Source organism: Diabrotica virgifera, chromosome 5 (genome assembly GCF_917563875.1).
Source record: "Diabrotica virgifera virgifera chromosome 5, PGI_DIABVI_V3a".
In the NCBI taxonomy this organism is placed as follows: domain Eukaryota; kingdom Metazoa; phylum Arthropoda; class Insecta; order Coleoptera; family Chrysomelidae; genus Diabrotica; species Diabrotica virgifera.
In genome coordinates, this window is record NC_065447.1 from 77,558,980 (window position 1) to 77,583,413 (window position 24,434).

Consider the following 24,434-nt stretch of genomic DNA (forward strand, 5'->3'; position numbering starts at 1 on the left):
AAACGTATTACGTAAAAATATATAAACTACATTCACATTGCACATTAACTTATAATAATCTATCGCCACTAAGGGATGATACTCGAGTCTTGAGTGTTCAGGGTCGATCAAATAGTTCAACATATCGGCCCCCTTGATAGCTGGTAGGCTTTAACAAGTAACTAATGGTTGAACATGAGAAGATATTTGGAAGTATGGTATGTTAAACAGTAAATGGTTAAGATCAATTAGTTACCACTATAAACATCCTGGATTAGCCGATAATAGTATAAAAGGCCCTAGACCAGGGCGCATCTGTAAAAATATTAGTACATTTGGACGTTGAGAGGTGACTCAAATTTTTTTGCAGAAATTGCTTGAAAATAACTTAAATAATAATATTTGAGTTATCCTCCCTCTCAAAAAGGTCCGGAACATTGTTTAAATAATCAAAATGTCAAAAAATGAAGCAAAATTTCGATTTTTTTCTTGGTTTTTTGATTATAACTTTAAAAGTATTCATTTCCAAGAAAACTTGTACTGACGTTAAAGTTGCGTAATTAAATTTCCAACAATATAGAATTGGTTAAAAATTTAAAAAATAGTCACCCTTGTTGCAAAATAGCAATTATTGCGAAAAAACCATCCAAAAACAAGTATTTGCATTTTACATTTTTCAACCATTTATACTACATTTAGGACCTTCATATTTCATTCACAGAAACTTTATGATACAGTAAAACAATACTGTAAATTCAATTAAGATTGGTTAAATAGATTTTGCAAAATAAATTTTGCAATCCAGCTTTCGCAAAAAAATTTCATTTTTTCAAAATGTTACAGGACTGAAAATAAAGCAGTTAGCAAGTTGAATTTTTTTTGCTTATAGAAGTGTACTGTACCTTTCATTTGCAATTTTCAAAACTAAAATCGATTAACTACCACGGCGCCAGGATTTTTTTTTAAATAAACTTTAATTATTGGTGCTACGCGCAGGACAGCGGATAGTTTGCTCTGATTGGGCATTCCAATGACCTTTGATAATGATTGATACATTTTAATTTTTATTATATTTCGATATAAATAAATAAATTTGTTTATTGCAAAATAAAAACACATACTCTATCCTTTGAAATAACACTTTTTTAGCAAAAACTTTCTTTGTTGATATATTTTAACTTAGAGAATAAAAGTTTATTATTTTTAAACATATGCAATTGTTTAAACAATATTTCACAAGCAATAATAAAATTAGTTTGATTTTTGTGGAATTAAAATATTAAAATACAACAAAATATAGAGTAAGAAAATAATATATTAAATAAAGATTGGAAGAAATTTTGGTGGAAATCAACTTGTGTGAATTCTACACCGCTGTCCTGCGCGTAGCAGCAAAAATTAATGTTTATTTAAAAAATTTCCTGGCGCCGTGGTAATTAATCGATTTTAATTTTGAAAATTGCAAAGGAAAGGTACAGTACAGTTCTATAATTTAAAAAAAAATCAGCTTGCTATCTGCTTTATTTTCAGTCCTGCAACATTTTTAAAAAATGAATTTTTTTTGCGATAGCTGGATTGCAAAATTTATTTTGCAAAATCTATTAAACCGATCTTAATGAAATTTACAGTGCTGTTTTACTATATCATAAAGTTTTTCTGGGTAAAATATGAAGGTCCTAAGTGTCGCATAAATGGTTGAAAAACGTAAAATGCGAATACTTGTTTTTGTATGTTTTTTTTCGCAATTATTGCTATTATGCAACAAGGGTGACTATTTTTTAAATTTTTAACCAATTCTGTATTGTAGGAAATTTAATTACGCAACTTTTATGTCAGTACAACTTTTCTCAGAAATGAATAGTTTTAAAGTTATAATCAAAAAACCAATAAAAAAATAGAATTTTTCCTTTCATATTTTGACATTTTGATTATTTAAACAATGTTCCGGACCCTTTTGAGTGGGAGGATAACTTAAATAAATATTATTATTTGAGCTATTTTCAAGCAATTTCTGCAAAAAAATTTGAGTCACCTCTCAACGTCCATCTCAAAACAGATCCGCCCTGGACTACCCGGTTTCAGGTAAAATTTAAATATGTTTTCTGGTAAAATTTGTCAATCTTCATTTCTTAATGTTGATTTAATTGCGTACAATCCAAACTCATTATAATTTCATTAATACAGATTAGGCTTATATTGACGAAACTGTACCGCTAAAAGGGTTTTTGGAATTCGATTGTAGTGCGCGACGGGGTTGCTATTTAATCACCTTCTAAGTGGTTTTCAGGTATTTATATAATAAGTTTATGGAACTGAAAACCAACCAGTATTAAAATACGATTTCTTGATAAAATTTGTTAGTCTTTATGTATCACGGGAAGTGTTAAGTAGTATCACTCATTTTATTCATTACGTTTTCTATTATTATGTGGCGTCCGTGGGATAGTAATAATGGGGCTTCTTCTACTGTTCCGGTAAAGAAGAAACATTTATCTGTAGATGCAAAGCAAATTGTAAAAACTATATACAGTACCTTACTTAAAAGAGGACTTGACACAACTTCCGCTACGAGTGAAATATGCGATTTGACGAAAATACCTCTGACCACAGTAAAAAGAATTACATCAAACCCCATAGAAACAAAAAAAAACGTAAAGATTTCAGTTCCACCAAATGTATAGACGAAGCCGATAAGGACTTGATACGTCGAAAAGTCTATACCATGTACGAAGAGCAACGCATACCTACATTAAGAGCTGTGAAGCAACGGCTCAGTGTTGACGAAACCCAAATAAGCTGTAGCCTCACCAGCTTATGGTCAATTTTGAAAAGTATGGGCTTTCGATATCGTATAATTGACAAAAGACAAGTAATTATGGAATCTCATAGATTACAAAAATGGCGTTATGAGTATATAACTTCGATTACAAAATTCCGTTCTGAAAATCGTCCGATAATTTACCTCGACGAGACATGGTTTGACACACATTCAACGCGACCTAAAGGATTTGCCGATCCGTCCGGTAAATGTAAGACAAAAGCTCCGTCAAATAAAGGGAAAAGAAAAACGATTTTACACGCTGGATCAGAAAATGGTTGGGATCCAAATGCCCTGTGGCTTTCTGCAAAGAACATTAAAGACTCTTGCGTCGACTACCATGAAGATACAACGGCAGAACTTTTTGAAGAATGGTTCAAAAATAATCTTATGCCAAACATTCCTCAGAATAGCGTGATAATAATGGACAATGCAGGCTATCACAGTCGCCAACTAAGTAAGGCTTCAAACTCGAATAACCCTAAATTGGAAATTCAAAATTACATGGAGACTAATGATATGTATTTTAAAGAATGTTATACCAAACAAGAGCTTTTAGAAGTTTTAAAGGCATTTTCTATAAAAAAAGTATATGTTTGTGATACATTGGCAGAGGAAATGGGACATACAGTGCTGCGGCTTCCACCCTATTACTGTATGTTTAATCCCATAGAACATATGTGGCACGAATTGAAGTCTAACGTGAGGTCACAAAATATTTCTCCAACGTTAAGTAGTACTGTTGTAGAGTTAATAACAAAAAGTGTCAATGATATTCTTCCAAATAGTTGGAGAAACTCAGTCCGACACGTAATAGGTAAAGAAAATTCATATGTTCGTGTACATCATAATATAATTGGACCGATCATAATTAATTTAGATGAGGATAGCAATACCGAAACGGAACTATGTGTGGAGTGATACTTTCATCAAATCTACAAATGTTACTAGTAAAAAACGGTTCTTTTCCGAACCACAAATTATTATTAATGTTTAAATGTTTGTTTTTCTATAATCTTAGCAATTAAAATAGATTTAATTTATTTTGAAACTCATTTGAAAACATTAATTTCTATTCGGGTATATAAAGCAAAGCAAAATATTTTACATCAAATTTTTTTTGGTTTTTGTAGTCGTAATTATTGTACTTGTCAAAAGACCAACTCTGTCTACCTCGGTTGCTTATCGCTCCGGGTGGGTTTTAACAATGGGCCAGGTCAGATAAATTTAAATGTTTACGACCGCAGTAATTATATTTAACCATTTACTGTTAAACAAACCATACACATATTATTATCTTACTGCAGGTCGTTTGTATACGGCGGAGTCAGTTATAATGGTATCTATTCTGACTATGCCGTCATTTCATTGGCGAGATTCCATCTTCTTAAACGAAGACGAGAATTCAGTATTTAAAATTTGTGGGATAGGTTTTTTTTTCATTTAGTTAGACCGTTGTTGGAGTTCGGAAATATATTCCTTTGACCATGTCTTCCAGAAACTTTTGATGATTCTCTTATAACGTTCCTGTTTCCTTTGAGAAAAATTTCTCACTTGTGTTCAAAATTTTTCTGATGGGTAAGAGGAGTGTGTAACGTTAAAAACGTCACATCTTTGATATTTTATTTTTAAATAATTATTTTATTCTATATTCTTTAATATTTCATTAATAATTATCTTCTATTCGTTTTAACTTGCTTTTTCGTTAAAGACTTGTTTGGCGCCCTCTTTATTTATCCTCTATTTCCTATCTCTCTTTTCATCTAAAATCTAAATCATCATACTGAACGTACCCCATATATTCTTACTCTGTAAGTATCTGTCTTTCAATACGGAACATGCCTGATACTTCATACGTACTTGGTCGTCATTTCAAATGTCGTTTTCAATGACAGTGACACTTCATCCCTACCCGATGACAAACTGAAAATGGATGGGAAGAATTATTCCTTAAATAGGCATGTAATTCGAATATTTTTGTTAATGCATTTACTAAGTCATATTTTTATTATATCTTTATCGCACAATAAACATGATTAGTTAAAAATACAGTTTGGTTTGCTTCCATTCTGAATTTTCATAGTTCATATCTAAGATTAGGACAAGACGAACACACACCTTGAGCGACTGAGCTAAGCTAAGGGTTTAGCGATGGCTATCTTGGATGATTGGGGTAATATTTTCGAACATTATTTCAATTAGCTGGGGTAGTTCATCGCCTTTTTCGTTTCACTGGCGCCCACGTTGGGCTCCAGTGAAACGAAAAAAAGGCGATGGACTACCCCAGCTAATTGAAATAATATTCGAAAATATTTCCCGCTCCACTAGCTTCCCGAAAAAGTTTCCCGCTCCACTAGCAGTATTTGCTTTTTCTCCATGCATGACTCTTGCAAGTCCTACGTTCCCGCAAAAAATACTTTACCTTGAAGAGGCTTAAGCCTAAACGAGGATTAAATGACATGTCTTGATTTAACTTATAAAATCTTAAATAACCTGATATTTTAAAAATTATTTCAAAATTTAAGGGCCGGTTGTTCGAACGCTAATCAAGAATGATTATTATCAAATATTTAATTACTGTCACCAACTGTCAATGTCAACTTTGTTTGGGTTGCTGAAAACATAATAGTTAATTATAATTATGAGATTAGTTAGTCAATTAACATAATAATTATTAACATAATTGATTAACTAATTTCATAATTGTCATCAATAATTATGTTTTCGGCAACCCAACCAAAGTTGACATTGACAGTTGTGACAGTAATTAAGTATTTGATAGTGATCAATGTTGATTAGCGTTCGAACAACCGGCCCTAAATGTATTATTTTGCATATTTCACCAAATATGTTTTGAAATAAAACTTTGACAAAATCAGAATATATCTGATATTTCCTTTCCAGAAAACTTTTTAACTCGTATCTCTCCCCTAACTTTCGCAATTACGAAATTTCTTTGATGTGGAAGAATAAGTGCTTTCTTGTTAAACGGACAATTTATTTAGCTAATTCTCCCGAGTCAAAAAGAGATGTGTTTTGATAGATGAGGGGTTTTATTCAGAAGTAATGAGAAAACTTGGCGAAAAAAGTTTAACACCAAAAGCTTGGAAACATTACACAAATAAAAATGCTTGTCTGGATTAATATACGGCTTTGTTTTATTCAACTTTGAATAAATGGGAACGATAATATCGCTACGAAAAACAGTGACTAAGGCATAATGCAAAATATGGAAAGAACAATCATGAACCAATTTGATATTTGGACTTTTGACAGAAGGGCAAGAAACAATGAATACCACAGACATGGGGAAAACAAAATTGATGAGCAAAAGGACGCACAGAATGAAAATAAATATAGATATCTAAATTTAGATAAATATAATGTAATACAAAAAAAGCAACAAAAAAAAAAGAAACTAAGAAGAGGAAGTTATTAGATGAGCCATTACTCGTATATTAGAATTTCTCCTCTTGGAAAACTTTTTAGATTTATGGCAAAAGATGTTTATATACGCTTACTCTTATACTCTAATGATTTTTTGTACATCAAACTAATGGAAGGAGCATTACGCAAGGGAACTAAATGAAGACAGAGATATCTAGAACTAGTGTTGCCCAAATGCAAGACCAAGACGAGACTTAGAGAGTCTTGGTCTTGGTCTTGCGATAGTACACCTGGTCTTGGTCTTGGTCTTGGTATTGCGCTCCAGGTCTTGGTCTTGGTCTTGGTATTGCAGCAAGAGTCTTGCAAGTCTCGCAGTTGCCCATTAGCCTATTACATATCTTAGAACAACGTAACAGAGTAGGTCAATTTTAAGCTTCAATATCACAGCCATAGTAAAGACCAACCAAATTAATAAATATCTAAACAACTGACACCGGGTGGGGTTTGAACCTACGATCTAAGCGATCCGTGTCTATATTCCAGCTAACCAAAGTTTATACTTACGTATTTTTTCGAGTATTTTCCATTGACAATGTGTGATTTGAAAAGAATTCAATTCAGTGACAGATGTGCACAATATGAAGGGTCAGAGGGAAAAAGGATGAATGTCAATTTTTGTCATTTTGAGGTTGTTGTGCAATCTGTTAGCTTAGAAAGAGTACTATCAACCTGTGAATGGACAAGGGGAAATAAATATGATAATCGTCTTAAAATCACGTCACAAGATTGGACAAGGGGTAAAAACAATGAATATGTAACTTTGTTTTTCATTTTACCGAAAATGCTTGCAGATATTCATCGTTCTTTCCCCTGGCCCTTCATATGTTAACGCCAGTTCTCATTTTGGTACCGAATACCAAACCGAGAATTATACACTTCTCCAAGAAATTAAGGCACCTCCTTAAAAATAGGTCATTTTTGATGTCTCGAATTTCCTAAACTTGTTTTCTGATTTAAGTGTTTTTTTATTATTATATAGCCTTATTCGTTAACAATATCGCTGTAATAATATTGTTGCTAGAAGTTAAATTGTCGTTGTATAGGTACCCGATAACTTATCGGTACTAATGAGTGTTCCAATCAAACTGTGTTTTTTTCTCAAAGTTAGCATCGTCCTGTGGAATTTTCTAGCATTTATAAAATACTGAAATTAAAACCCAACTACAGTCTGATATTATTTTTTCATTTTGTTTTTTCATTCGCTAATGTTGGATAACAGTAAAGTTGAGTATTTTAACAACTAGCCATGTTTTTCATCAATCCAGGGTGTTTTTAAATAAGGATGGCAAATTTTAAGGGGTAATTCTAAACAAACGGGTCATGTTACCCGTATGCGCGCCAATGGTGAATATTAAATTCTTAATTGTATGTCAAAAATGCGTAATAACTACCTCATAAAACCCACCAAATTTCATTTGCATATCTCGACCGGTTTTAGAGCAATAAATAAATCGTCAGTTTGTAAGAAAAATTTTAACACCCCCTATTTCGGAAACGATGCATTTGCGAACATACAGTTATAATGCAAACTGTCAAATAATTACCCCTTAAAGTTTGCCATATTTATTTAAAAACACCCTGTATTGATGAATAACATGGCTAGTTAAAAAATTACCTAACTTTTTATTATCCAACATAAGCGAATGAATCAAAAAACAAAATGTTAAGAAAACCTGAGGCTATAGTTGGGTTTTAATTTCAATATTTTATAAAGGCTAGAATATTCCACAGAGTGATGCGTCTTTAAGAAAAAAGAATACTACTTTGATTGGTACACCCGGTGTACAATGACAAATTTACATGTCTAGAAACAATATTATTACAGCGATATTTATACAGAATAAGGCTATATTATTATCAAACATTAAAATCAAATAAATAAAAAATCAAATTATCAACCACTTAAATCGAACAAGTTTATGAAATTCGAGAGACCAAAAATGACCCGTTTCTTGAAATAGTGTGTATGTCAACCAAAGAGTAACAAAAGAACAACAGTTGATTGATAAAACAAATGACCAGTTTAATTTAACTACCTACAGAAAAAACAGCTATAAAGGTCCTTTTGTTTTCCATGTATTTCACTGTAAATATTTCTTTGTTGAATGCCTCGTAGACTAAATATTTGGGTATTTGGTTACACCATATATTTAGCCGGCACGGCATTATCTGTTCTAGTCTGTCTCCTTATCGTAATCACACTCAGCAGAAAAAATATACGTAATAGTCTTATTATTCTATACATCGATATAATTTGTCTGTAGTCGTGTTTAAATTCCTAGAAAACTAATTAAGGAAAAAAATGAACTACATACTTATTAGGTGGTATATTTTTTATCAGCATATGACATATTTTTAAAAATTTCGATACATTATAGGTCTGGATCCCGCGTATTTTGTTAATAGCCTAATGGTGTCTAGTCGGATAAACTTTGATATATGGGAACACTGGAACAGGGGCAGTTGTAATTGTGGAACAGGCTAAAAATTTGGAACGGTCAGACCACGAAAACGGCACATTTATTTTGTCCGACAGAATAGACTTAAACTCTCCGAACAGAGATTAAACTCTCATGCAAAAATCAGACTGCTATTTACCACCTGTCATAATTCCTGTCATTTGACATATTCTACGTGTTCCACTCATTATAATTTTCGCTAATTAAAACTCCCATTTGGTGATAAATAGCCGTCTGATTTTTGCATGAGAGTTTAATCTCTGTTCGGAGAGTTTAAGTCTGTTCTGTTGGACAAAATACATGTGCCGTTTTCGTGGTCTGACCGTTCCAAATTTTTAACCTGTTCCACAATTAAAACTTCCCCTGTTTCAGTGTTCCCATGTATCAAAGTTTGTCCGACTAGACACCCTTAAGCTAGTAACAAATTTTCAACTTGCTATTAATCAACTTTTTTTCATACGCGGGATCCAGACCTATTAATTTATGAATGGAGGGCGGCTATTCTCAATACCTGGACAATTAATTTCAGAGTGAAGAATGTATGTTTGTTTATGGTATTGTTCGTAAGGCGCATAAGTCCAATTTTACAAATTTTTTTGCTTCTCATAGAGTACCTACCTAAGAAATACCCGAACTAATATACTTCATAAAACGACCCTCAGTTCTAATTGCAAGACGCAAGAGTCTTGCAGGCTTAGTCTTGTTCTTGCTCAAATCTTGCACGGTAAGTCTTGGTCTTGGTCTTGCTCAAATTAGGCGGTCTTGGTCTTGGTCTTGGTCTTGCTAAAACGCAAGAACAAGACCAAGACTGCAAGACCAAGACTGAGTTTGGGCAACACTATCTAGAACAAATAAAACAAGCACTTAAATCCATGAAGAACAACAAAGCATCCGGGCCGGAGAACATACCAGCAGAACTTCTAAAACACGGAACACCAAAACTAATAATGTATCTTTAAGTGCTTTTAACAAGATACTTGAATGGAGAAGAAATCCCGAATAGTTGGAAAGAAGCATGGATTACTCCAATTCACAAAAAAGGTCCAAAAGATATCTGCGGAAACTACAGGTGTATCTCGGTCACTAGTACCTTTAGCAGGCTGTTTGGTAAAATCTTAAAAAACACGATTGAGCAAGAATACGAACCTCATGAAATTGAACAGCAAGCAGGGTTTAGGGCTGGAAGATCTTGCGTAGACCACATATTTACCCTAACACAACTTAATGAAAAGAAAGTTGCAAGAAGCCAGTCACAAAAGCGTATGACACGATTCCTGTGAGAAAGCTGTGGCAGTCTCTTGAACGATCTTCCTTAAATAACACGATCATCGCCGCGGTCAAACAACTATACAATAAAGCCACATCAAAAATCAAATTAAACAACACCTTATCAGAAGAATTTCCAGTAACAAAAGGAGTACGACAAGGATGCTGCCTCTCCCCAGTACTATTTAAGATCTATTTAAATGAAGCACTAAAACACTGGAGACGATCTTGTTTAGGGATGGGAACTCAACTTGACGATGATCCAACTTTGTATACTCTACATTTCGCGGATGACCAATTCGTAGTAGCAGCGGATAAGGAAGATTTAGATTCATGACTAGATGGTTATTTCAAACATATGAAGAGTGGGGCCTTTCTGTAAATAGAAACAAAACGCAATACTTATGCATCGGGACTGAAGTAGAAGATCTAATAGTTAACGAACAAGAAACAATCAAGGACTGTGAGGAATATGTATATTTGGGAACAACAATCAACAAGAGTGGGCGCACCGAAAAAGAGAGAGCAAAGGATCGTGAAAGGAAAAAGGGTGATTGGTTGCCTAAACCCGATGCTATGGTCAAGAGAACTATCTAATCAAAGAGAATATCTTATCTTTAACTCCATTTTTTAAAGTATAGTGCTCTATGGATGCGAAACATGGCAACTTACTAAATCCCTGGAACGACGCCTACTTGCATTGGAAATGGACTTCTGGAGAAGATCGGCAGAAAATCAAGGCTTGAAAGAATACAAAATGATCAAATCAGAAATGTAATGGGAGTCAAGTCAACCATCATAGACGAAATTCAAAGGAGACAACTGATTTGGTATGGCCATGTAGAAAGAATGGACGACGACAGACTGCCAAAACAAATTCTAAAATGGACGCCAAGAGAAATAAGGAAGAGAGGAAGGCCGAAACGATCCTGGCTTGGCGGCATTCAGAAGGCAATGTTGGAAAGGAATCTTCACCCTGGCGAATGGAACGACCGACGAAGCTGGAAACTGGGAACCGGAAGGCGAAGAACGCTATAAATAACCGGGATAATAATAATATGACTAATGTAAAGAGATGAAAAGGTTATTCAGCATTGCTAAAGCAAGGGAAAGGTCATCAAAGGACTTGACTCATGTACGGCAGATTAAGGGTGAGGATGGAAGCGTGTTAACAACCGATGTTGAAATAAAGCAAAGATGGTATGGTATGGCTACTTTAGAAAGTTGCAAAACTAAGACACCAGAAGCGATATAGAGATAGAGGATGCGGGATCCCAAATGAGAATGTAATACCGGGGAACGCGAAAGACAAGGTTATCGAGGTGATAAGTAGGAGGAAGATTGGTAAGGCAATAGAACCCGATGGAATGCCTGTGGAGGTTTGGAAGGCTTTAGGAGAGGCAGGGGATGATATTTTTTGACAAATGACGTGTAGAATATATTAAGAAGAAATGATGTCCAATGTATGGAGAGAGAGAGTGTGATGGTATCATTGTAGAATGATAAGGGAGACTGAGGATTGTAAGAACTATAGAGGACTAAAATTGATGTCTCACATAACGATAATTTAGGAGAGAACTGTAGAGCGAAAGTTAAGGAGAGAGACATCGATAGGAGAAGAACACTACATCGGTCAAACTGGCAGAGCCTTTGACAAACGGATAGCAGAACACAAAAAGGCTTTCAACAATAGAAAAACAGACAATTCTACATACGCACTTTACCTTCGTACCATACCATAATTATTGTTTTAATGAAGAGTTTCAAATTTTGGTTATTCAAAATAAAGGCCTTAAGCTATCTTTATTAGAATCTATGGAAATTAATAAATTGAAAAATACAGATATAATAATTCTGAATGATAAACTCGAGACAAACAGCTCCCCACTCCTCAACCTCTTCAGTTAAAGACTTTAAAAAGGCAAACATATAGTAAACTAAATTACTTAAGAAAGGCCCTCTGCCGAAACAGCTGTAGTCACATAGTTATAATAAATTTTATGGAAGTATAGAAAACAAACCTTTTCACTGTTTTATTATTTAAAAGAGAAGAACAGTTTGGGTGTATGCCGGGAAGGAGGACAACAGATGCTTTGTTTGTTTCAAGACAATTGATAGAGAAATAAGGAGAGAAGAAAAGAGAGCTACATTTGCGATTTATAGATCTTGAGATGGTGTACGACACAGTTCCTAGATAAGAGATGTATGAGAGAGAAATGTGTTCCTGAGAAGCACGTAAGATTCGTAAAGAATCTGTATGAGGGAGCGGAGACCAACGTAAGGACTTGTGTCGGATTGACCTAAAGTTTTACAGTGACGACGCGCGACGGTTGGTTTTCGTCAAGGCTCTTCACTGAGTTCCTACCTGTTTAATCTTGTTATGAATGTACTGACAGACAAGATATAAGTGAGTGGGCTCCTTGGTCAATGCTCTTTGCTGATGATATCGACAGGAGAGCAAATAAATGTTGGAGGAAAAGTTGGAAGATTGAAAAGGGCTATTGAAGAAAGAGGACTTAAGGTTAGCATGTAGAAAATGGATTATATGTTGTTAGGAGGAACAGGAATGGTTGGGAACAGAATTACGTGGAGAAAAACGAGGACGAGTAAGAGAATTTAAATACCATGGCTCCTACATAACGCACAATGGGACAGTATATCGAAAAATTCCCCACAGTGTACAGGCTTCTTCTTCTTCTTATATTAGGCCTTTTGGTCTGTTCCTAACCGATTTTGAGCTTGTATTCGTAGCTGTGATGTTGACTGCTAGCTATCTCGTCACCTTTTAAAGGGCCTTCCTATTGGTCTCTTGCCTGTTGGCTTCGAATCTCTGGCTATACGGGCGATTCTCTCGTTGTCCATTCTCGTCAAATGCTGATTCCACTCCCGTCGTCTCTGTCTTTCCCACCGTACTATATCTTGTATGTTACAGAGATTTCTTATTCTGTCGTTCGGTATTCTATCTCTCAGTGTTTTCCCAGTTATTGACCTCAACGTTCTCATTGCTGATGTTCTCGGTATTCTCTCGATTTCTGCTGTGTACAGGGTGGTTGGTTTATTTGGAAACGAATGAGCGAGGTACTCTGTGATGGGGTGGGAGACTCTGAAAAGTCGCGGAATGGCTGAAAGGAATAATATACAAGAGTGTAGTGAGATTTGCATTGATGTATGGCGGGGAAGTATGGCCTTTAGAGAAGAGCCAGGAAAATAACAGGAAGGAAGCTGAAATGAAAATGTTATGGTGAATGTTGGGGAAGACGAGAAGTGACAGAATCAGGAAAGACTTGATTAGGGAAACATCGGGAATGATTAAAGTCCAAAAAGAAAGATTCAAGAACAAAGACCGCAAGTTGGGTAAGTTTTGGTCACAGTAGACGTAGAGATGAAAACTATGTGGGACGAAGGATGTAGCTGTTAGAAGTCTATGGACAGAGGAGAAGATGGAATGCATGGCAGAGGATTGAGGGGAAAAGGTTTAGGTTGAGAAGACTCGATGGACAGTAAGAAGTTGCCAAGAAGGGTAAGTAAGAACAGCGACCCCTGAATAGCAAAAATCTGAGTAGTAAGAAGAAGATATTATTGTAAAACCTCGTAGCTATTTCCACACTGTAAAAGATTTTTGAAGTGTGGAAAGGATTAAATTCTTTCACACTGTGGAAATATTTATTGTCTAATTTGAATTTAAAAAAATACTTACGCCGATAAAGGATTAAAAAACATGTAACATAAACAGTAATTTCTTGAGTTAAGAACTAGGAAACCAAACATAATACACCAGGAAGGATCTGTTTTTAGGTGGATGTGAGAGGTGGCATTCGGATCTTTGAGGATAAAGTTAGGTGATAACTTCGTTAATAATAATTGACTTATGCTCCTTCTCAAATATGCCCGGAACATTAATAAAAAAAATTATATATTTAAAAATTTCAAAAAAATTTCGTTTTTTTTCTACTTTCTTTGCGTATAACTTTAAAACGATTCATTTTGGAACAAATTCGTATAGGAATAAAACAAAGATAATTAAATTTTCTATCAGATACGGTCAGTTAAAAATGTCTTAATTTAACACCCTTGCTGCAAAATAGCAATATATATAAAATAAGGGGCCAAAACAAGCCTGTCCTTATTCAATGTTTTTCCATCACTTAGGTTACACTTGGAACCTTCCTAATTCGCTTAGAAAATTTTTGTAATATGCTAAAATTGTCCACCAAATTTCATTAAAATTGACTTACTAAATTTTGCAATCTAAACTTTTTTTTTTAATTAAAAATTTTTAAAATCTTGCACAACAAAGACTAGAACATACAAAGAGTTGTAAATTTTTTTACACATAAAGAAGCACTCCACCTATCCAATGCACTTTAAGAATTGAAATCGGATTATTTAAGCAGCCTCAGCAATGTTTTAAAGTTATAAACAATTTTTTGGCTTATAAACAAATTAGTGCTGTGTCCAGGAGGGGGTGCTACGAGCTCCTTTATTTAGATGGACTTACCCAAGTTTTTTTATATATTTTGACCCGTAGAACACGAATTTTTTGGTAACAGTTGATCCGGATGTCGATAAGATTGTTATAAACAAAGAACTTGAGGAATTACATAACATTGATTTTTCGCAGAATGAAACATTTTTTTGTATTTCTTGGGTAATTCTAAGCAAAAAATGTTCTTACAAGTTTTTTCGTAGGTTGCATAGTTTTCGAGATAAACGCGGTGGAACATTCAAAAAATCGAAAAATTGCAATTTTTGAACGAGAATAACTTTTGATTAAAAAGTAGAATAGCAATTCTGCTGACAGCATTTGAAAGTTTAAGTCAAATTATACCGGTTTTAATTATTTGCATTGCTAAAAATTAATTTTTTTATTATTAAACAAAGCTATTTGTTTGTAAGCCAAAAGATTGTTTATAACTTAAGGCCCCTTAAATAATCCGATTTTAATTCTGTAAAGTGTATTAGATAGGTAGAGCACCTCTTTATATGTAAAAAAATTAGCCAACTTCTAAATGGTCTTCTTTTTGTTCAGAAAGATTTTTAAAAATTTGAACTTTTTTAAAAACATTTACATTGCCAATTTATTATGCAAAATCTATTAGGTCGATTTTAATGAAATTTGGTAGACCATTTAAGTAAGTTATAAGAATTTTCTAAGCGAATTACTAAGGTTCTAATGCCTGGTTGCACCAACAGATCTTAAGCTCCAGCTTGGCTAAGCTCTACTTATAGATAGGACCACCTTGAGTATCACTTACGTTGCACCATAATTTTAGATTCTTACCTTATTATCAATTATATCTATTATTATATTATGGTATTCCTATTGTAATATATTATAATTATATTATATTAATTCTTATGATATTCTCGACTTAAGCTTAGGATCTGTTGGTGCAACCGGGCATAAGTGCCACCAAAAGTGGTTAAGAAACATTGAATAACAACAGACGTATTTTGCCCCCTTATTTTGTATTTATTGCTATATTGCAGAAAAGGTAATACCGTAAGACATTTTTGACCAGTCGTATATCATACAAAATTCAATTATCTTTATTTTATTTCTGTACGACTTTGTTCCAAAACGAACAGTTTTAAAGTTATAAGCAAAGAAAACAGAAAAAATCGATGATTTTCGAAATTTTTAAATATTTAAATTTTTTATTAATGTTCCGGGCATCTTTGAGAAGGAGCATAAGTCAATTATTATTACTGAAGGTGTCACCTAACTTGATCTGCAAAAATCCGAATGCCCTCTAACATCCAAAAATACACGTTTTTTACAGATCTGTCCTGGTCTATAAAAGATATCGTGCTTTTATCAAAAGCATACATCTACAATGTATCTCTATTTTCTTTAAAAATAAATATTGCATCACGAAACTTAGAAATTCCAGTGAACATGCAAAAATTGGTGCCAAAACTTCTGAGAGGATACAACAATTTACAAATAAACCAGATCGTGGTCTGTAGGTCGTCTAACTTTTTTTTGAACACTGTCCAAGTTATATTTTCTATTTGCATACGCACAGACAGTTAATTCATTTTTTTCGTCTGCCCACGTATCCATTTCAATGTTTGGATGATATAGCACGATTGAAGAGAACGTCAAATATTTGTGTTACGCGAATTAACAGGTGAACGTTCACTATTTCCAATAGTGTTTGCAAAAACAATAAACAATAGATAAGGTGTTAATTTGAAGAGCAAATACATTAAATGTTAACATAGAAAACGGCCACGTTTCCTACTTCGATAAATTCGTTATTAATTTGCAACTCTCCTTTTTTTCTTTTGTCCTTGTCTTGTTTTTCCTTGTTGTCATGACCGCAAAAGTCATGACAACAAATAGAAAGACATACAATAAATGTCAAGCGAAGAATTTATGAAACTTAGAACCTATACTTTACAAGTCTTAGCTGGACGTACAACTAAGAATTAGAGCCCGCGCAGACTGCAGACTTTTTAGTCGGCCGATAGTTTAGTCGGCTTCTTAATCAGTACAGAGAGGTATGCAGATGAGCACATTACACCGATTCACCGATGCATACCTCTCTGTACTGATTAAGAAGCCGACTAAACTATCGGCCGACTAAAAAGTCTGCAGTCTGCGCGGGCTCTTAAGTTTCTAAAATGTTATTTGTATTCTGTATTATATATGGATGTGAAACGCTTTTTCTCTAACGTAGTTTCTTTCGTCTTCAATACTTCAATCTTGTTCTTATTGAGTACAGTATCCTCGCAGTATCTGAGATTATTCACTAGTGTTCCGTTAATTGATAAGGCTTCATTGATGGCTTCTGGTACCTCTTTAACCTGTAATTATTGACGTGGATGTTTTAAGACGTAGACTCTGACATCCGGTATGTCATACCGTTGCCTATTCTCCTTTGTTTTCAATATAAATTTATCTTATATCATATTGTATTTGTTTTTTTTTTTTGGTCTACCCCAACATCCCGACACCCAAAACCCCGACAGCCAAAATCCCGACGGCCAAAATCCCGACACAAATCAAAAATTCCGCCAGATTTTCAAAACTATAATAAATAGTATCTATCTAGAAATTTATTTATATTTAAATAAAATATATCATCTACTTGGAAATAAATTAAAACTGATTAATTCGCGAAGAATTTTTGCATTATTTTTAAGAAATAATCCAGTTGTAATAAAGTTATGAAATTCAGTGTTTAATAATTTTCTCTTTTAAAATACATAATAATTAGTACCCGTACTTATTCGTAACTTAAGTAGTTAATTTTTCAATTTCAATACTCTATACATACAGTGCAGTCAAAAGTCCGTCCCCCCCTCGTATCTTTTGAACGGTTATATCATTTCATTCATCATTCTCTCTTTGCCTTATCCCTATGCGGGGTCGGCTTCCCTAATTGCATTTCTCCACACAATTCTATCTTGGGTCATATCAATGTTAATCCCCTTTACCAACATGTCCTGCCTTATCGTCTCCCCCCAGGTCTTCTTTGGTCTTCCTCTCCTACTCCTTCCAGGAATCTGCACTTCAGCTATTCTTCGTATTGGGTGATTAACGTCTCAACGTTGAACATGAACAAACCATCTTAACCTATGCTCTCTCATTTTGGCATCAATTGGTGCCACACCTAGACTTCCCCTAATATACTCATTTCTAATTTTATCCTTCTTTGTCACTCCACTCATCCATCTGAGCATTCTCATTTCCGCCACATGCATTCGTTGTTCCTCTTTCTTTTTCACTGCCCAACATTAAGTTCCGTACATCATAGCCGGTCTTATGGCTGTTTTATAGAATTTTCCCTTCAGCTTCATTGGAATTTTTCTGTCACACAACACACCACTCGCTTCTTTCCACTTCATCCATCCAGCCCTAATTCTACTGCATGCATCTCCATCTATTTCTCCATTACTCTGTAATACCGATCCTAGGTACTTAAAACTATTGCTTTTCACAATCATTTCACCATCCAAAGGTACCATTTTATTTGTAGTAACTCCATCTTTAAATGAACATTCCAAATACTCTGTTTTTGTCCTACTAAGTTTTAAACCTTTTTCCTCCAGAGCTTGTCTCCACTGTTCCAGTTTTTGTTCCAAGTCTCTTTCACTATTTCCTATTAACACTACATCATCAGCATACATTAGGCACCATGGAATACTACCCTGTAGTTTCGCTGTTATCTGGTCCAAAACTAATGAGAATAAATAAGGACTAAGCACCGAGCCTTGGTGCAATCCTACTTTCACCTGAAATTTATGTCTCTCCCACACCTGTTCTAACACTAGTCGTTACTCCCTCATACATATCTCTCACAATCTTTACATATTCGCCAGGGACTCCTTTCTTATTGAGTACCCACCACAGAATCTCTCGAGGAACTCTATCATATGCTTTCTCAAGATCAATGAATATCATATGAGCGTTGGTCTCTTTATTCCTGTATTTTTCCATCAGTTGCCTTACAATGAAAATTGCATCTGTTGTTGATCTGCCCTGCATAAAGCCAAATTGATTATCGGATATATCGGTTTCTTCACGTATCCGTCTATCAATTACTCTCTCCCATATTTTCATGGTGTGGCTAAGTAGTTTTATAGCCCTGTAGTTTGTGCATTGTTGTATGTCTCCCTTGCTTTTGTAGACAGGTACTAATATACTGCTTCTCCATTCGTCTGGCATTTGTTTAACTTCCATAATTCTATTAAATAGACCTGCTAGCCAACTTATTCCTGTCTCTCCCAATGCTCTCCATACTTCCCCAGGAATATCATCTGGTCCGACTGCTTTTCCTTTCTTTATTTTTTGAAGAGCCACTTCCTCGTTTGTTATTCTGGTAACCATTGCTGTTACTGTCTCCGTTAACTCCACAGGCTGTCTGTCAAATTCTTCATTTAATAAACTGTCAAAATACTTTCTTCATCTCTTTTTGACATCCTTTTCGTGAATTAGTATTTTATTATTTTCATCTCGGATACATCTAATCTGATTAAAATCTCTTGCTTTCTTTGCTCTCTGTTTGGCTATTTTATTTATCTTTGCTTCGCCTTCCCTGGTATCAAGTTGATCGTATAGGTTTGAATACGCTTCTGCTTTAGCTTTTGCTACTGCTACTTTCGCTTCCTTTTTGGCGATCATATAGTTTTGAAGATCTATGTCCGATCTGGTTCTTTTGAACGTTCTTTTTGGTTCTTTTGAACGGTTATATGTACTTATAATAGTGAAATTTGGAGGGAGGAAATAAACGGACGTACGATTCGCAACTAGTCATGACAGGTGACGTAATAGTGACGAATGACTTTACAGCGCCACTGTGACAGATAATTTTAAATAGGACCTTATGGTAAGTGATACCTCGTTTGAAAGGTATTAAAAATACCTACTCGTTCATACTAATTTTGTTTGAGTTTAAGCTCATTTTGATGAATAAATGAAATAAATATAAAATTGTAGTTTCGCATTTACTTAATAAAAATTCAAACTGCTGCCTATGGTAACTTGTTAAAAAGGTTGAAGTTGACTTAAAAACTACTAGAGAACTGAAAAGCGTCAACTTTTTTGACAAAAAAAACCATAGGCGGACATTTGAACTTTTTTTAATTAAATGCGAAACTACATTGTGTTATTTATTTAATTTATTCATCAAAATCAAAATCAAAATCAACTTAAAACCAAAAAAATTATTATGACTGAGTAGGTATTTTGAATACCTTTTAAACGAGATATCACTAGCCATAAGGTCCCATTTAAAATTATCGGTCACAGTGGCGCTGTAAAGTCATCTGTCACTATTACGTCACCTGTCATGACTAGTTGAGAATCCTAAGTCCGTTTATTTCCTCCTTCCAAATTTAACTATCATAAGTATATCCGTTCGAAAGATACGAGGGGAGGGACGGACTTTTGACTAGTACTGTATATGATTTGGTACTGCATTTGAAAAGGAAACGATAAATATTCAAAATGTAGTCGTCGGGATTTTTACTTATGCGAGGATTGTGGCTTGTCGGGATTTTGGCATGTCGAGATTTTGTTATGTAGGGATTGTGGAGTGTCGGGATTCTGGCGTGTCGGGATTTTGGCCGTCGGGATTTTGGCCGTCGGGATTTTGGCTGTCGGAATTTTGGCTGTCGGGATTTTGGGTACCACCGGTTTTATTTTACATCAAGTAAATAATGACTCTTCACACTGCTCTAGAATAAAATACTGCTCCAAATAAAATAAACTTTTTTTTTAAAGAAAATTGTGAACGCATGCATAATATTTAAAAAATGGTGGAGGTTCATACAAAATCCTTTATAAACTCAATTGCAAAAAAACTTGTTATTAACTATTAACAAATTTTCAGCTTGCTATTAATAAGCTTTTTTTGGTAAACGGGATCCAGGCCTAAAAAGGAAAGACGATAGGAAATATTATACTACAAATATGTAGATCAGATTGATTTTAAATGTTTGATCCTAAGTAGAGTTTATAGGCTATTGATTATGTACTATAGAAAGGAACTACAACGTTAACAGGGTTTTATTATTTCATATGGTCAATGAATCTCTATATATGAAAAAACCGCGGAGTGCTACCATTTAAAAGGGTGCGTTTTTGAGAAATGGGTGAATTAGTCCCTGGGCACAGGTTACATTAGGGTGAGTTCTATGCACTTTTGGTACAAACATGTTTACATAAAAATTGTTCCTGGTTAAATTTCCTATCTAAATATAACTTTTTAAAGTCAAAGATACTTTTTTTTACAAAAATATATTCAAAAGAAAAAGCACAAAGAAACCCAAAAGAAAGAAATTTTGTTCTCTGTCCCATAACTTTTGTCCACGGGGATATGGGTATAGGCATTGCTTCACATAAAAAAAACTTACATATTTTGTCTTTAAAATGATGTTCGGTAGAGGTCATTAGGATTTACAGTTTTCGAAATATGATTTTTGAAAATTCGCCACTCACAGCAATTTTGGGCAATTTTCCTTGTTATTTCGCAAATATTGTTCGGTAACTTTTTTCTACGTAACTTTAGGCATATGCAACGGTGCATGTAGGAGGAACAGAAATCAATTACCTTTAAAATGTTCTACAGTATAATGTTGTACGACTTCTTTTAAAGAGGTTATCTTTTTCAAGAGTTTATACTTTTAACGAGTTTTTATATTTTTTACGATTATTTTTTAAATTTCCCATTATAACTTTTTTTTTCTACATTAAGGTATATATTATATAATAAAAAAGAAATCTTATTCTGTTTACTTTAAAATGATGTATTATAAAAAAATTTAGGATTATTGTTGAATAAGATATGCTTTTTCAAAATGTAATAAGTACTTGCAACGCTTTTTGATTTTAAGATTATTTTTTAAATTTCTAATTATAACTTTTTTTATGTGATTGTGTGTTATGATTGAATCTGATTTTTTAAAGGTAATACTTTTAATCCACTTGACTCTGCCGGGCAAACTTCAAAATATGGATTAATACCAATATTTACTATCAAAGCTACTGCACCACAAGCTTTGCTTGAAAAAATAGCATGTACTTAAATGTAGCAAAGGATGCACAAAAAACTGCGGTTATAAGAGATATGAATTAGTTGTTCAATATTCTGCATGGGTACTAATTGTGGAAAATCTAAGATAACTGAGGTGTCAGAGGAAGATATTGAAGCTAATGCTAACAAAGAGATGGACTTTGATTTTGAAAATTTTGTAAATGTCAACGTTTAAATGATTTTAACTAAAGTGATGTTTTCTAAGACTAATGTTTATGTAATTTTTGTAAAAGAAATAATTTTAAATAATCCAGGTAAAAAAATATCAAAGAATCACTCGGTTTCCATTATTTAAATATAGATGGTACACCATTTTAAAGAACAGAAAGTAAGCCCTCTTTATTGAGCAATATAATATAGTATATTCATGTACAAGAAAAAAAATTATAATGAGAAATTTAAAAAATAATCCTAAAATCAAAAATAATCCTAGAATTTTTTGTAATACACCATTTTAAAGTAAACAAAATAAACTTTTTTTATTATATAATATACTATATACCTAAATGTAGAAGAAAAAAAGTTATAATGAGAAATTTCAAAAATAATCGTAAAAAATGTAAAAAATAATATTTTTTTATATTAGGTATTAGTATATATTAGGTATATAGTATATATAATATAATATTATATTATAATATATTATATATTATATAATAATATTATTTTATTTTTATATTATATTATAAAAAATCGTTAAAAGTATAAAACATTGAAAAACCATAATCTCTTTAAAAAAATATCGTACAACATTATACGGTAGACCATTTTAAAGGTAATTGATTTCTATTCCTATTACCTGTACCATTGCATATACCTAAAGTTACGTAGAAAAAAGTTACAGAACAATATGTGCGAAATAACAAGGACAATTGCCCAAAATTGCTGTGAGTGGAGAACTTTGAAAAATCATATTTCGAAAACCATAAATCCTAATTACCTATACTAAACAATATTTTAAAGAAGAAATATCTACCTATATCCTCGTGGACAAAAGTTATGGGACAAAAAACAAAATTTCTTTCTTTTGGGTTTCTTTGTGCTTTTTCTTTTGAATATATTTTTGTAAAAAAAGTATCATTGACTTTAAAAAGTGATATTTAGATAAGAAATTTAACCAGGAACAATTTTTATGTAAATATGTTTGTACCAAAAGTGCATAGAACTCACTCTAATGTAACCTGTGCCCAGGGACTAATTCACCCATTTCTCAAAAACGCACCCCTTTAAATGGTAGCACTCCGCGGTTTTTTCATATATAGATGTCCATTGCTCATATGAAATAATAAAACCCTGTTAACGTTGTAGTTCCTTTTAGCTATCTTATTTTGAATATAATCAATAGCCTATTAGCTGATATTAATGCACCAAGCATTTAAAAATGTGAACATTAATTTAAAAATTTATTTTGTATGTAAGAAAATTTGTAAGAACGTTTGTAAGAAAATTTGTAAGAAAATTTATAATTATTTTCCTTTATTATTTTTTCAGGACCTGACAGTTACTGACGATACAGTTTTAGAAGAACATAATGAAGATCCTTCGTTGCTGCAAATGCGACTTATTGGAGATGGAGGTAAGAAAAACAAATCCGTATATGTAGACTACGAACATATATCGCCACTTGAAACTCTATCCATTTTAAACATTTTTCTTATTTCAGTACAGCCGATTATCGAACGTTGGCAATCATATTGGCAGTACATAATAACTTTTTCCTATTTTAAAGATAAAAAAATATGAAAAAAATATTTTTAAGAAACGCTTTTCTTTAGTTAAAATTAAAATTAAACATATTATAAAAAATCAACTAAAAAACAAAAAATAAAAAAAAATTGAAAAAGTCTAACACGTTCGTCAAAGAAAAGCGTCTTCATCGAATAAACGGTTTTCGCACCACGCTTTTCTTTAACAAATGTGTTAGATTTTTTCAATTTTTTTTATTTTTTTTTAATTGATTTTTTATAATATGTTTAATTTTAGTCATTCGTAACTAAAGAAAAGCGTTTCTTAAAAATATTTTTTTCATTTTTTTTTTATTTTTTACTTTTTAGTCTTACACTTTTCAAACATTAAAATATATCGTCATGTTTATTAAAATATTTATAAAACATATGATGTACAAACATGAAAAGTAGTCGGAATCCGCAAAAAAAATGAAACTTTATTGTTTATTTATGAAGCACTAACTGACCCAGCAGACTTCGTATTGCCCCAATAGATAAAAACAAACTTTTGTATACAATAAACTTAAAATAAACAAAATAAAATTTTACAATGTGCTGCTTGTTCGTATCGTGTGCCTCAGAACTTTTCTCCTGCTTGCCGTTCGTCACAAAAGTTCGGTTTAGAGATATTTTTTGAACATTTCGAAAAATTACAAAATTCATATTTTGCCCAACTTAAGTCCAAAAGTTAAACAGTTGCACTTTTCTTCGATGAAATTGGTTGCTCGTTCTTCTTCTGTCCTCAGAATATTTCTACGGCTTAAGATATTGTAATTCGGACACAGATTGGGCTAGAGAAAAAATGTTAGTATGGTTCTGCTCGGAATTCAGCAAGGAGTCTGCCTACTTAATATTGTATTTTTCACGTGATTATTGTGAGAGTTATGGCGTCATGCATAACCCCCTTATGGCGTACGGGTATGAAATATAGATAACATCATACTCCCAGTCCGGTCGAATACCTGCCAAATTTCATAAAAATCGGTCAAGTCGTTTCGGAGGAGTATGGCAACAAACACTGTAAAAAAAGACTTATACATATAGATGTAAAATTTTTGGAGACTACTAAAATGACTAAATAAAAACGGATAAACCTTCCCTGAACTTCCACATATAATTCAACATCAAAATTAGCCAAATCGGTCCAGCCACTTTCGAGTTTCAGCGAGACTAACGAACAGCAATTGATTTT

The 24,434-nt window shown here is 33.2% G+C and overlaps 1 protein-coding gene across 1 annotated transcript in view; it reads left to right on the forward strand.

The window, feature by feature from the left end:
- Positions 1 to 24,434, forward strand: part of LOC114337621 (probable JmjC domain-containing histone demethylation protein 2C) — a 1,249,253-nt gene that overhangs the window by 661,533 nt on the left and 563,286 nt on the right. Inside the window, exon 5 of the mRNA XM_050650161.1 lies at positions 23,007 to 23,091. Coding sequence (XP_050506118.1) covers positions 23,007 to 23,091 — 85 coding nt within the window. The remainder of the gene's footprint in view (positions 1 to 23,006; positions 23,092 to 24,434) is intronic.